The sequence below is a fragment of the Pituophis catenifer genome, unplaced genomic scaffold, assembly GCF_029215685.1.
Source record: "Pituophis catenifer annectens isolate HBS135680 unplaced genomic scaffold, rPitCat1.0.hap2 SCAF_4, whole genome shotgun sequence".
Classification (NCBI taxonomy): Eukaryota; Metazoa; Chordata; class Lepidosauria; order Squamata; family Colubridae; genus Pituophis; species Pituophis catenifer.
The window spans coordinates 129,574,144-129,587,844 of record NW_027256884.1 but is presented as its reverse complement, the minus strand read 5'-3'; the positions used below and the strand labels follow the sequence as shown (position 1 = coordinate 129,587,844).

Here is a 13,701-nt window from a genome sequence, read left to right as displayed (position 1 = left end):
AGTATGAAGGCTATTGCTTAACGCATTGTAAGCCGCCCTGAGTCTCCGGAGAAGGGCGGCATATAAATCAAATTTTTTAAAAAACAAAACAGAATATCAGAGTTGGAAGAAGGGACCTCAGAGGTCTTCTAGTCCAACCCCCTGCTCAGGCAGGAAACCCTCTACCACTTCAGACAAATATTTGTCCAATCTCTTCTTAATGGCAGGCAGATCTCGACACCCATCCTCCCCAGCCACTGCAAAAGACGCACATCTGCAGAAAGAAATGAGATGCTTACGGTTAGGAGACTGACCGCCCAGCAGAAATCGGGATGCCTTTTCATTTTTGTCCAATTTCACAGCGACCGACGACGGGAGAGGCAGATAAAATATTCCAAGACGAAGTCTGGAGGGATGGGAGAAGAATGACAGAGATCTTCGTTACCTGCCAAGCTCAGCGATCTTATATTTGCTTCACAAATAAATTGTGGGGGGGTTTTCCCCCCCTCCATCGCGGTCTATGTTTACCTTCATCCTTCATGTTATTTTGGGAGGGGGTGGAGAGTCGGGCTGTTTATCTCAGCAAAGGAAGTTTTTTGGGTATGATTAAGTTAAAGAAAAGGAAATTGGAGGTGTTGTGGACTTTCTACCGTGTGGGAACTGTGCATTTCCCGTGGGTGTGATTTATACTGAATGCAGCATGTTTAAGCTTCCTTCCTTCCTTCCTTCCAGCTCCAAATGATAGCTTCCGAGACCCCCACCACGCAAGATGCTAAATGCCCCAGCCTTAAACAGGATCCTGGAGTCAACTGAGAATCGAGGGGGGAAAAAAACCAAACTTCAGGCTAGGAATTTGAAGCCAAAATGCCCATATCATCCATCTTTTTACATCAGAATCTAGAAATCAGGTACAAACTAGTCCTCAAATTACAGCCATTCGTTCAGCGACCGAAGATACAACTGCATTGAGACCTATGATCGTTTTTCATCCTTACAACCATTGCAGGACTCACGTGATGCAAATTCAGATGCTTGGCAACTGGCATGTACTTATGCCTGTTGCAGTGTCCCGGGTCATGTGATTCCCCCTTTGGCGGCCATTTTGACAAGCAAAGGTCAACGGGGAAAGCCGTCAAACTAACTTGTTACTAGCTTAAGGACTGCGAGTGGTTCGCTTAAGGACCGTGGCGAGAAAGGTTGTAAAATGGGGCAAAACTCAACTGTCTCGCTTAGCAACGGGAATTTGGGGCTCAGTAAGTCGAGGATTAATACTAGACCAAAAGTCCAAATAAACAACACCCCAGGTCAAGGAACTACCAACTCAGACATGAAACAGGGCAAACAATTGGTATATAAACAGAAAACAAACCTCACTCCTTTTTAGCACTGATGATGTTATCTAGTTGGGTCATAAAACGTCTGCAAGAAAACCACCAAGCTCAGAGACCACCAAGGACCCCACAATTCTCCTCTTCCTCCTCTTCCTCCTCCTCCTCTCTGCAAACCCTACCCCCTTCTAGCACTGATGATGTTACCTAGTTGGGTCATGAAACATTTGCAAGAAACAACCAAGCTCAGGGAGCACCAAGGACCCCACAGTTCTCCTCTTCCTCCTCTTCCTCCAACCTCACTCCTTTCTAGTACTGATGATGTTACCTAATTGGGTCACGAAACGTCTGCAAGCAACAACCAAACCAGGAAGGACCCCGTAATTCAACCTTATGCTATCAATATTCCCTTCTATCTTTCTTTGAGCAAATTCAGTCATGAATGAAATTGATTTTCTGAGCATCACCTCAAATCGGGTGCTTTTCTCCACCTCCAGGAGCTGAAAATGCCCCTTTTAAGTAATGAGTAAATTCCTGCTGGGTGCTGATTCTCCCTGGGAAAAAAAATAAAATAAATAAAATAAAGCCAAACCACCTCAGAATCACCTTCAAAGGGATCACAAGAGAGATAATTTTTTTTTAAAAGTCAGACCCAAAAAAAGCCTTCCGGCTCTCTCCCTGCTATTTAAAGAAATGCTGCGCTATTCAGTCTGACTTCAGCCACGTGCCACGGCCGGTCGTGCTGCAGACGGCAAATGGCGCAGAGAAGAAGCCACGGCACAGCCGACGGCTCAATCTTTCAACCGTTTTATCCAATTTTTCCTGAAGGCAGGAAAAACAAATGAGGGGTGCCAGGGAATTGCTCAGCACGTGTCCATATGGGGTCACTGAGAGAAATTTGTAGTATAATATCAGTAAATATAAAGAGAAGAGAATAAAGAGAAGCAATTTAGGACTAAGGAGGAATTTCCTGACAGTGAGAACAATTAATCAGTGGAACTCCTTGCCACCAGAAGTTGTGAATGCTCCAACACTGGAATTTTTTAAGAAGAAATTGGATAACCATTTGTCTGAAATGGCACTATAGGGTTTCCTGCCTGAGCAGGGGGTTGGACTAGAAGACCTCCAAGGTCCCTTCCAACTCAGTTATTCAATTCTATTCTATATATTTTACATCTATATAATATACTGCAGGCAGCCCTTGACTTCCAAACACAGATGAGCCCAAAATTTCCGTTCCTATGCGAGTCATTTGTTTTTTTAAATTTTGCTCCATTTTATGACCTTTCTTGCTGCAGTCATTAAGTGAATCCCTGCAGGTTGTTAAATGAGTGAGTCGGTTGTTAAGTGAATCTGGCTTCCCTATTGTCAGAAGGTGGCAAAAGGGGATCACATGACTCCAAGACACTGCAAATGGTCATAAATACGAGTCAGCTGCCAAGCTCTTGAATTTTGATCACGTGACCATGGCCGCAACGGTCGTAAGTGTGAAAAATGGCCACATAAGTCGCTTTTTTTCAGGGACATTGTAACTTTGCAACCGTCGGATAAGCAAAGTCAATGGGGAAGCCAGATTCACTTTGCCACCGTTGTTAAGTGAATTACTGCAGTTGTTATGTTAGTGACACGGTTGTTAAGTGAATCTGGCTTCCCCATTGACTTTGCTTGTCAGGAGGTTGCAAAAGGGGATCACGTGACCCCCGTGACACGTCGACCGTCATAAATGTGAACCACCTGCCTGGTGCCAATATATGCCAGTTTGGAGAGTGGCAGCTCCTGCATGAGGCAATCTATGTTATGATTGGTTGCTGGACAAGAAGGGGGAGGTTCTGTTTTTTCCCGCCTTTTTTCTTCCATGTGCTCTGTAGGCTGTTCTGTGATTTACCTCATGATTTACCTCACGACGTAGCGATATGCCTGACTACAGGCAGTCCTCGACTTACAACACTCTGTTTAGTGACCGTTCAAAGTTATAACATCCCTGAAAAGAAAGTGACTGATGGCCATTTTTCACACTTATAACCGTTGCAGCACCCCCATGGTCCCATGATCAAAATTCAAGAGTTTGGCAGCTGACTCATACTTATGACGATTGCACCACCCTTTGGCGATCTTCTGACAAGCAAAGTCAATCGGGAAGCCAGATTTGCTTAGCCACTGTGGGTTTCATTTAACAACCACAGTGATTCACTTAACGACTGTGGCAAAAAAAAAGTCCTAAAATTGGGCATGATTCATTTAACAACATCCAGGCTTAGCAATGGAAATTCCGGTACCATTTGTGATCATAATTCGAGGACTGTCCAAGCCAAGTCCAGCAAAAATAATGTTGGTCGGCACTGGTTATAATGCTAGGCCAGCTTTTTTTTTTTTTTTAATTTAGAAATAAGCTTGATTTTGCATTTTTTTTCTTATTTGTCTGGAAAAAGAAACAGATATAACTATCATTTGCCTTCGAATTGGAATATCAGTAGCTGCTTTAAAAAGAGCAAAGCTCATTATTTGTCAAATCTCATATTATGGGATGCCAGGAATCAAAGAAACCAAGATAGTTGATTTACCGCAATTTCGCTACCAAAATCAGACCCCCTGAGTAAAGAAAGCTGGCTAGTCCTCATCTTAGGCCCACAATTGAGCCCCACATTTCTGTTGCTAAGTGAGACTTTGTTCGATGAATTTTGCCTCATTTTACGACCTTTTTCGTCTCATTCGTTAAGTGAATCGCTGAAGTTATTAAGTTGGTGACATGGTTGTTAAGCAAATTGGGCTCCCCTGTTGACTTTGCTCGTCCGAAAGCTGCAAACAGTGGATGGCGTGATTCCAGGACGGTGAAACCGTCATAAGTACAAGTCAGTTGCCAAGCATCTGAATGTTGATCATGTGACCATGGGGGACGCTGCAATTTTCGTTAAGTATGAAAAGTGGTCATCCATCATTTTTTTTTTTAGTGCCGTTGTAACTTCAAACGGGCACTAAATGAACTGTTATAAGTCGAGGACTATCTGTAATCTACCCCCCCTCCAGTCCTTGCTGTGCATGCTGGGAAATGAAGTCCACACATGCCTTGACAGCAGCAAGTCAAAGGGTGCCCCTGTTTGCAGAGATAGTCCTCGACTTACAACAGTCTGCTTAGTGACTTTTTCAAAGTTACAACGGCACTGGGAAAAAAAATTGACCATTTTTCACACTTATGACCGTTGCAGCTTGTTCATGTGATTTACTTTTACATGGCATGCTTGTTTGCCAATTCGCAGCCCAGATCCCCCAGAAATCTACCTTATTCTTGGATAAGAATAGACTAATCTCGGGGGTGGGGAGGGAGGGGATCTTGTTACCCTGGAATATTTAGCACCTGGCATCTCCCCACTGGAAAAAAAATAAATAAATGCTAAGAACAGCAGACCCAACACCTTCGCCAGGGGAGCCCCTGTCAAAAGATCTCTGGTTCGCTGCAAATGCACTTAACAAGCCACAAAGTTTTTGATGAGTTTGGGAAAGCGGGAGGATGGCTGGCGTCCCCTGCCTTGTGCTATGGCTAACTTGAAAACACAGGTAGCTGTTGTAGCCTGTCGGCCTTGCCGGCCCCTCCAGCAGCCGAATCAAAGGAGGAAGAGGAGGGGGCGTGGGAATCAGGGACAGAATCAAGGCAACCTGGGAGCTCCGAGGGGGAAGAGGGAATGGAGCAGTCAGAGAGAGAGAGAGAGACAGTGGAGGAGCCTGGGCCGTCTGTCAGCCGTCAGATGGAGGGTCAACAGCCAGGTCTGGAGGTGGCTGATGAGGAGGAGAAGGAACAGCTGGGTCCAGTGCCTGATGCTCAGAAGGCAGAGGAGAGGAGAGCAGTGGAAATCTATGGGCCGGTCCTCGGGACGGAAGAGCCACCGCTGCTACCCTAGCTCTGGGGATAAAAGGCAGTGGGGGGAGATGAATAGATGGGACAGACAACAATTTATCTTCCGACCGGCCGGATTTGTTAGCCCGTGTTGAGAGAAATTTTTTTACCGGGACTGCCGACATTCCTAATAAAAGAATCTTTTGAGTTCACGTCAAAGGGTTTGTCGTGTTTGGGGAGCTGGGTCAGAACAGTAGTCCTCGACTTACTTAAACCATTCATTTAGTGCCCATTCAAAGTTACAACGTGACTTACGACAGTTTTTCAACACTGACCACCATTGTAGCATCATGGGATCAAAATTCAGATGCTTGGCAACTGGCTCTTATTTATGACGGTTGCCAATATCCCGGGGTCCTGTAATCCTTTTTTGCGACCTTCTGACGAGCAAAGTCAAGGGGGGGAAGCCAGATTCACTTAACAACCTCACTACCGACGGCAGAGATTCACTTAACAACGATGGCGAGAAAAGTCGTAAAATGGGGCAACACTCACTTAACAATTGTCTTCCTTAGCAGTAGAAATTTTGGGCTCCATTGTGTTCGTAAGTCGAGGACTACCTATAAAACACCACGGTTTACGAATAAACCACTTGGGATGGACTCATAAACATCACATCAAGCTGTTAATCCTGGTTTGCAAACATCAAAAAGGGCATGGCTTTTGCTCGCCATCTTGACTTTTAGTCCTCTTTTGCCAGCATCCCTACCTCCAACTAACTTTCTCGGAAATATAGCTAATCCTCGACTTACAACAGTTCATTTAGTGACCATTCAAAGTTACGACGGCACCGGGGAAAAAAAAGGGATTTACGGCCCTTTTTCTCGCTTACGACCGTTGCGAAGGGTTGTAAGTCAAGGACTACCCTCCGATGCCTGGGACACATTTCATCACCCCAGTTCCATTTCATCCCAGTGTCCAGTCTAAAAGACAAGACTGCCAACTTCAAGCTGTCCTCTTGAGGCTTGAAGGAACTTTGCAACGCAAAGATCTGATTTGGTCGGGCGGAAAAGGATATTTTGCTCACATTCCACGCAGAGGTGACACCCCTCCCGCCCCAAAGATGGGGGACTAGGTTTCAACGCCCCAGAGATGCCTTCTTGGTTTTTTAATTAGGCCAGCGTCCACTTCTGGGAAGTCAAGAACAGTTGTGATTCAGAAAACTGGAGTTCAAGCTGCCACCATCGCCAGAGATAACAAGCCCCATGAGCCAAGACGAAGCTTCTGCAAGGAGCTTAATTTGAAAGTTTACGTCAAGAAAAGTGACTGAACTCTAGACTTTTCCCTCTGTGCTGCTGTCGACATCCAGTAAAGCTGGGAGTGTACAAATTTGGTGTACAAATTTGACTTGCGGTCTTGAACTCCCAGAATTGCTGGCTTGGGAATTCTGGGAGTTGAGATCCGCAAATCTTAAAATTGCCACGATTGGAGAGCCCTGCAAATAAATGACATTCAAGGACTCCAATTCTTTTTCCCCAAAAATTAAAATCTGAAACTTGGGAAGCCAGGACAACAGGAGGAATAATTCAGATTTGGAATTTGGTCCAGCGTCAAGAACAAGCACAATTCTTCCGGATTCCCGGAATGGTCTCTGACGTAATTCTTTCAGTTGCTTAAATCCCAGAAATCAGGAGGGAGGATACAGATCACACCAAAGAGAAGAACAAATGTGCTTTTTTAAACAATAACAGTTCTTTAAAAAAAATGAAGATTTGCAAACTTTCAAAGTGGATCTCAAAAGTTGGACCAAAATCCTTCCCCTGCTCATTTCTGTAAGCGCATGTACTTACAACCATTCATTCAGTGACCAGTTGAAATTGTAATGGCACTGGAAAAAAAGTGACTTACAAACAGTCCTCATACTTATGACCGTTGCAGCATTTCCCCCTCCCCCAGTTTCGGACAGATTGCAATATCCAAGGGTCACGTGATTACATTTTGCAATTCTTCCCAGCTGCCTTTCCAACAAGCAAAATCAATGATTGTAAACTGGATTGGTTTAACGACCGCATGATTCACTTTTAACGACCGTGGCAAAAAAAAAAGGTTACAAAATTGGGCCCAAGTCATTTAACCCCCTTGCTTAAGAAATGGAAATCCTTGTTCCTATGGTGGTCGTAAGCCGAGGACCACAGAGGTTGAATTGAACTTGATTTTGGCACTATCTGAAGTTGACGCATTAGGGCTGCACCGTGCCAAAATTAACGCTTTTTTTTTTTCTCTCTAAAAGAAGGCTGTTCCAGGAAATTTGGCACAGGTTCTTCCCAAGCAGGATGAAGTCGCACCGATGACGTGTTGCAAAGGGAAGAATTCAGGATTTCCATAAACGATTTCACCGAATTGCAAATCGGAGGCATTTATCGCAAAAGACAAGCAAGGAAGAAATAAATGCACAAATTTCTCTAAGGTGCTTTTAAATGCCAGATTTTGGGGTCAGCTACAGATTCTTGGAAACTAGAATAAAATTTCCAGCCTTTTTTTTTTTTTTAATTACTTGGTTTACTGGGTGTAATTTATTTGAAGAGTTTTGAAACTCTTCTTCCTGGCATCCCTTCCAGGATGAGATGCTTTGAATTTATTTAAAAAATTCTTATTGCTATGCTCCTTCTATTGACTTATAACCATTCCTTCAGTGCCTGTTCAAAGTTACGATGGCACTAAAAACAATCGAATTTCAGACACTTGACAACGGACTCGTAGTTATGACGGTTGCAATGTCCTAGGGTCATGCAATCCCCTTTTGTGACCTTATGACAAGCAAAGGCAGTGGGGAAGCCGGATTCACTTAACAACCGCATAACTCGAGGATGTATTTATTAACAAATTGCTCTTGTTACACTTCTTCCATTATTTTCCCAGACTTCTGACAATCTGTCAGTCCTGTTGACATTTCGAAAACGTGGAAAGAGAGGGAGGGAGAGAGAGGGAGGAAGAGAGAGAAGGAAGGAGAGAGAGAGGGAAAGAGGGGAAGAGAGAGGGCGCAAGAGAGAGAGAGGGAGAGAGAGGCAGGGAGAGAGGGGGAGGGAGAGAGAGGGAAGGCGAGAGATGGAAAGAGAGGGAGGGAGGGAGAGAGAGGGAGGGAGAGAGGGAGAGCAAGAGAGAGGGAGAGCGAGAGAGAGAGAGGGAAGGAGGGAGAGAGGGAGGGAGAGAGAGGGAAGGAGATAGAGAGAGGGAGGGAGAGAGGGAAGGAATGAGAGGGAAGGAGGGAGAGGGAGGGAGAGAGAGGGAAGGAGATAGAGGGAGGGAGAGAGGGAAGGAATGAGAGGGAAGGAGGGAGAGAGGGAGGGAGAGAGAGGGAAGGAGATAGAGAGAGGGAGGGAGGGGGAGAGGGAAGGAATGAGAGGGAAGGAGGGAGAGAGGGAGGGAGAGAGAGGGAGGGAGAGAGAGAGGGAAGGAGATAGAGAGAGGGAGGGAGGGGGAGAGGGAAGGAATGAGAGGGAAGGAGGGAGAGAGGGAGGGAGAGAGAGGGAGGGAGAGAGAGAGGGAAGGAGATAGAGAGAGGGAGGGAGAGAGGGAAGGAATGAGAGGGAAGGAGGGAGAGAGGGAGGGAGAGAGAGGGAGGGAGAGAGAGGGAGAGAGAGAGAGGGAGGGAGAGAGAGGGAGGGAGAGAGAGAGGGAAGGAGGGGGAGAGAGTGAGGGAGGGAGAGAAATTTATCATCTCCCTTTGAAAACAATTTATTAACTGGAAAAACGTGCTGATTTTTTGCATAACTTGGCCATTGAACCCATGAGGTTTCAACACACACACACACACACACACACACACACACAGAGACAACTCCTTGTTAAAGGAAATGCTTTGCATCCTCTGAATGTATTCAGATGCTGCCGAACTGAGATCATTAAAGAAAAGAAGCCAACTTAGAAAGAGAAACTTCCCGATAGTGAAGAACAATGAATCCGTGGAACAGTTTTTTTTTTCTCCAGAAGTTGTTAAACGCTGCAATACTTGGAAGTTTTGAAGGAGAAACTTGTCTGGAATGGAATGGGGTTTTTCTGCTTGAGGGCTGGACTAGAAGACCTCCAAGGTCCCCTGGTATTCTATATTCCATGTTCTATCTCATCCCCACCCTCCCAACTTCTAAGTAGAAAATAATTATTTTACAGTTCTTCAAAAAATAGAGAGAAAATGCTTCACTATACAACAAAGAAGGAGAAAAAAAATGACAAGTCAAACTATATTATAACTAACTTATATAATATAACTAACTTATATTTTAACACCCTCCAATCTGAACAGTTCTGTCCTTTTTTTCTGTGGGATGCTGCTGTCTTCTATTCTAAACAATAATTCTGTTTTAAGATGTCATTTTATACGTGAGTCGTAATTAAGTTGTAATTCTCTTCCGTAGGGACAGCTGGAACAGGGAATAAATCTATATTGCAAACACTCTTGTGTTTATGAGATGACAGGTTAGAGAAGGCATCAATCATAAGGGCTTTAAATGCTGTTTGTGGAGGCACGGAGGGTTTTTCTAGATAATTCAGGCGATGGGGAAGTTCCAGTCCCTGTCATCATTTATGAGCCAGGTGCATTCATCTAAAGAATTTTTATTTTATTTTATTTATTTTATTTAAATTTGTATACCGCCCTTCTCCTGGTGGACTCAGGGCAGTGCACAGCCAAGTAAAAAACATCCAATACAAAATTTAAAAATTTAAAAGAATTATATCCTTTGGCCAAAAATTATGAACCTTACGACTAAAACTATCATTAACCAAGGACAGGTGCTCTTTGGCAGAAAGAGAAGTGTGGATTATTGTAAAGGTAGTCCTCGCCTTACGACCACAATTGAGCCCCAAATTTCTGCTATTAAAATTTGTGAACCAAGCTTTGCCCCATTTTACGACCTTTCTTGCCACCGTTGTTAAGTGAATCACTGCAGCTGTTAAGTGAGTAGCCTGGTTGTTAAGTGAATCTGGCTTCCACATGGTCAGACGGTCCCCAAAGGGGGATCACATGACCCCCAAGGGCACGGCAATCGTCCCCCCCCCATGTCCTTCTTTTCATTAAACCAGACATAGATAAAACAGATGGCTTAAGAAGAAATTTTTAAATGTTTTAATTGGTTTGTGATTTTTAATTTTTGGGCCAAATTTATATATGTTTTAATTGTTTTTTAATATTTGTATTTGATGTTCTTAATTCTGGCTGTACACCGCCCTGAGTCCTCAGGGAGAAGGGCGGTATATAAACTGGAAATAAAATAAAATAAAAAAATAAAGATTAGAATGACAGAGTTGGAAGGGAACTTAAGAGGTCATCTAGTCCAACCCCCTGCTCAAGTCATCACGGGGCCTACATACCCTTTCAGATAAATGGTTGTCCGGTTTGTTCTTAAAAGTGATGGAGCACCCACAACTTCTGGTGGCAAGCAGTTCCACTGATTAATTGTTTTCTCTATCAAGAAATTTCTCCTTAGTTCTAAGTTGCTTCTCTCCTTGATGAGTTTCCACCCATTGTTTCTTCAGATGCTTTGGAGAATATTTTGACCCCAACTTCTTTGTGGAAGCCCCTCAATTTTTGGAAGACTGCTATCATGTCTCCCCTAGTCCCTCTTTTCATTAAACTAGACGTACCAAATTCCTGCAACCGTTCTTCATATGTTTTAGCCTCCAATCCTCTAATCCTCTTTGTTGCTCTTCTCTGCACTCTTTCTTAGAGTCTCTACATCTTTTTTAATATCGTGGCGACCAAAACTGGATATATATATATTTATAACTGAAAAGATTCCTTGTTTTTAATGCGCCCTTCTGTTCCTTATGACGCAGAGTTAGCTCAGCCTTGCACTGGTTGACGCCTCTGCCAGGGTTCCCACGTGAGCGTGGCTCAACTCGGCACGTGGGCTGAAAATAGCAAGCATCTTTGTTTGGGTACCAACATCTGCTTACTACCCCATTGCAAAAGTTAGCTGTTGTTGTTTTTTTTAAAGCACCATCCACACAAAAGGCACTGCGGTTCCTCCTTTATCCTTAACGGCGCTGCGCAGTTGTAGTCCTCGAGTTACAACCTCGACGGAGCCCCAAGTTTCTGTGAGGCAGTGGTTAAGTGAGTTTCGACCGATTTGCGCGACCTTCCTTGCCTCGGCGGTGGGCTTGTGAAGTAGAATGAAAGCAGTTGTGAAGTTAAGTCGCACGGATCTTAAGCGAATCCGGCTCCCCCCCCAACCCGTTGAGTTTGCTGGCATGGAGGTCACAAAAATTATTATTATTATTATTATTTATTGAATTTGTATACCGCCCTACTCCCGAAGGACTCAGGGCGGTGAACAGCCAGATAAAATACATATAATACAAATGTTAAAAAGCATTAAAATACAATTAAATAATTTGGCCCGGAAAACTAAATTTAAAACACCCCAAATTCTTAAGACAAATTTAAAATTTAAAAATTTTTAAAAGTTTAAAAGTTTAAAAGAGAGGTTAGGCCAGGCCGGCCTGCTGAAAAAGAAATGTTTTAATGGCATGGCGAAAAGCGCAAAAAATGGGGTTTGCGTGACCCTGAAACCATCATAAATATGAACCAGTTGCCAAGCATCTCAGTTTTGACCATGTGGGGTCATAAGTGTGAAAAACGGTAATAAGTCACCATTTTCCGGGCCGTCGTAGCTTCAAACGGCCACTAAACAACTAAATTGTTGTTAAGTGGAAGACTACCTGTAGATGTAGTCAAAGCTTCCAAAAATATCTATATTATTCATCTACAACAGGGCTAACAGTAACAAAGTTGGAAGGGACCTTGGAGGTCATCTAGTCCAGCCCCGTAATCACGCAGGACACCTATAGTACGGATTCGAACTGCCGACCTTTCGGATTGACAAGCTCAGCGTCTTAGCCACTGAGCCACCTAGGGTGTCCAACCTTAGTGACCTGTGAACTTCATTCCGCAGACGTAACTCGCTTTTTTCAGTACTGTCTTCATACTTACGACCGTTGCAGCATTCAAAATTCAATATCAAAATTCAGCCGTTTGGCAACTGACTCATATTAATGATGATTGCAGGGGGGTCCCAGGGGGGTCATGTGATTCCCCCTTTGCGACCTCCTGAGAAGCAAACTCAATGGGGAAGCCTGCTTCACTTAACAACCATGTTACCGACTTAACAACTGCCGATTCACTTAAAAAAACTATGGCAAAAAAAGTCATAAAATGGCTCAAAAGCCACTTAGCAATGGAAATTTGGGGCTCGACCGTCATCGTAAGTCGAGGACTACCTGTACAAGCCACAATGGACAACCAGAAAGTGAATTTGGAGCCAAGAGCTAAATGGAAGAGAGAGGAAAACATTTTTGCACAGTTCAGCTTTTTTGTTAGGACAGCAAATGTATAACATTTAGGAACAGAAAGGAATTTGTTCAGAAATCTTCAAACTTTAAGACTTGTGGACTTCAACTCCCAGAATTCTCCAGCCAGCATAGCTTTAAGTTGAGCAGGTATATAAATTTGATGATTAAGTAAATAAATGAATAGGATGGGGGACCACTAGGGGATCTCAAAGTCACAGCCAACAAGAAGAAACCAGCTGCCAAGCAAACTTCAGCCTCGTATCGAGGTGCTGGCCTGTTTTTTTGAGCTCAGCTAAATCAAATGCAGATTAAAAAAATCTGTAATTACAGATAGTCCTCGACTTATAACTACCGTGTTTATAGTTTATAGTGACTGTTTGATGTTACAATACAACAGCATTCAAAAAAATGATTTATGTCATTTTTTCACACTTACGACTGTTGCACCATCCCCACAGTCATATGATCAAAATCTGGATGCTTGGCAACGGATTCATATTTATGACAGTTGCAGTGTCCCGGGATCATTTTGCGACCTTCTGATAAACGGGGAAATCAAATTCACTTAACAACCGTGTGACTCATTTAACAACAGCAGTGGTTCACTTAACAACCGCGGAAACACAATGGGACAAAACTCGCTGAATAAAACGTCTTGCTTAAGAGCACAAATTTGGGGGCTCAATTACGGTCGTAGGTCGAGGACTTCTTTGTGTTGTCTCCTGGCATTGTTTCACTTAGTTTTTTTTTCCTCATTGTGCAGTTTTCTGAATTTGGTCTCAGAGAAGGCCTTGGGGTGGAAGAAAAGGAACGTGACCAAGCAAAAAAGAAAAGAAATAGCACACAATTAGCAATCATCCCAGCCAAACAGGAAGAAGAAACTTCCTTGGTTTTGAAAGAAAAGAGCGATTCTTGAAATAAACAGCAGGAAGTGTGGAAAAATAGGAAAAAGAAGATGAAGGTACTGAAATAGAGACAAAATTTGGTGCCCCAAATCTCTATTTTATACATCCTTGTGGCCCAGAATCTCCAGTTTACAATTAAAATGGAGATTTTGGGCCACAAAGGTGTATAAAATAGAGATTTGGGGCACCAAATTTTGTAAAATACAGGCGGTCCTCGACGTAAGACCGCAACTGGGCCCAAAATTTCTGTTGATCAGTGAAACATTTGTTAAGGGAGCTTTGCCCCGTTTTACGACCATTACGACCCATTTTG

The 13,701-nt window shown here is 43.6% G+C and overlaps 1 protein-coding gene across 1 annotated transcript in view; it reads right to left on the bottom strand.

Annotated features, from left to right (window-relative positions):
* RELT (RELT TNF receptor) overlaps positions 1-13,701 on the bottom strand; it is a 56,319-nt gene that overhangs the window by 25,957 nt on the left and 16,661 nt on the right. The window contains exon 2 of the mRNA XM_070944105.1: positions 279-385. Within this exon, the coding sequence (XP_070800206.1) occupies positions 279-323 (45 nt within the window). The 5' untranslated portion in view covers positions 324-385. The remainder of the gene's footprint in view (positions 1-278; positions 386-13,701) is intronic.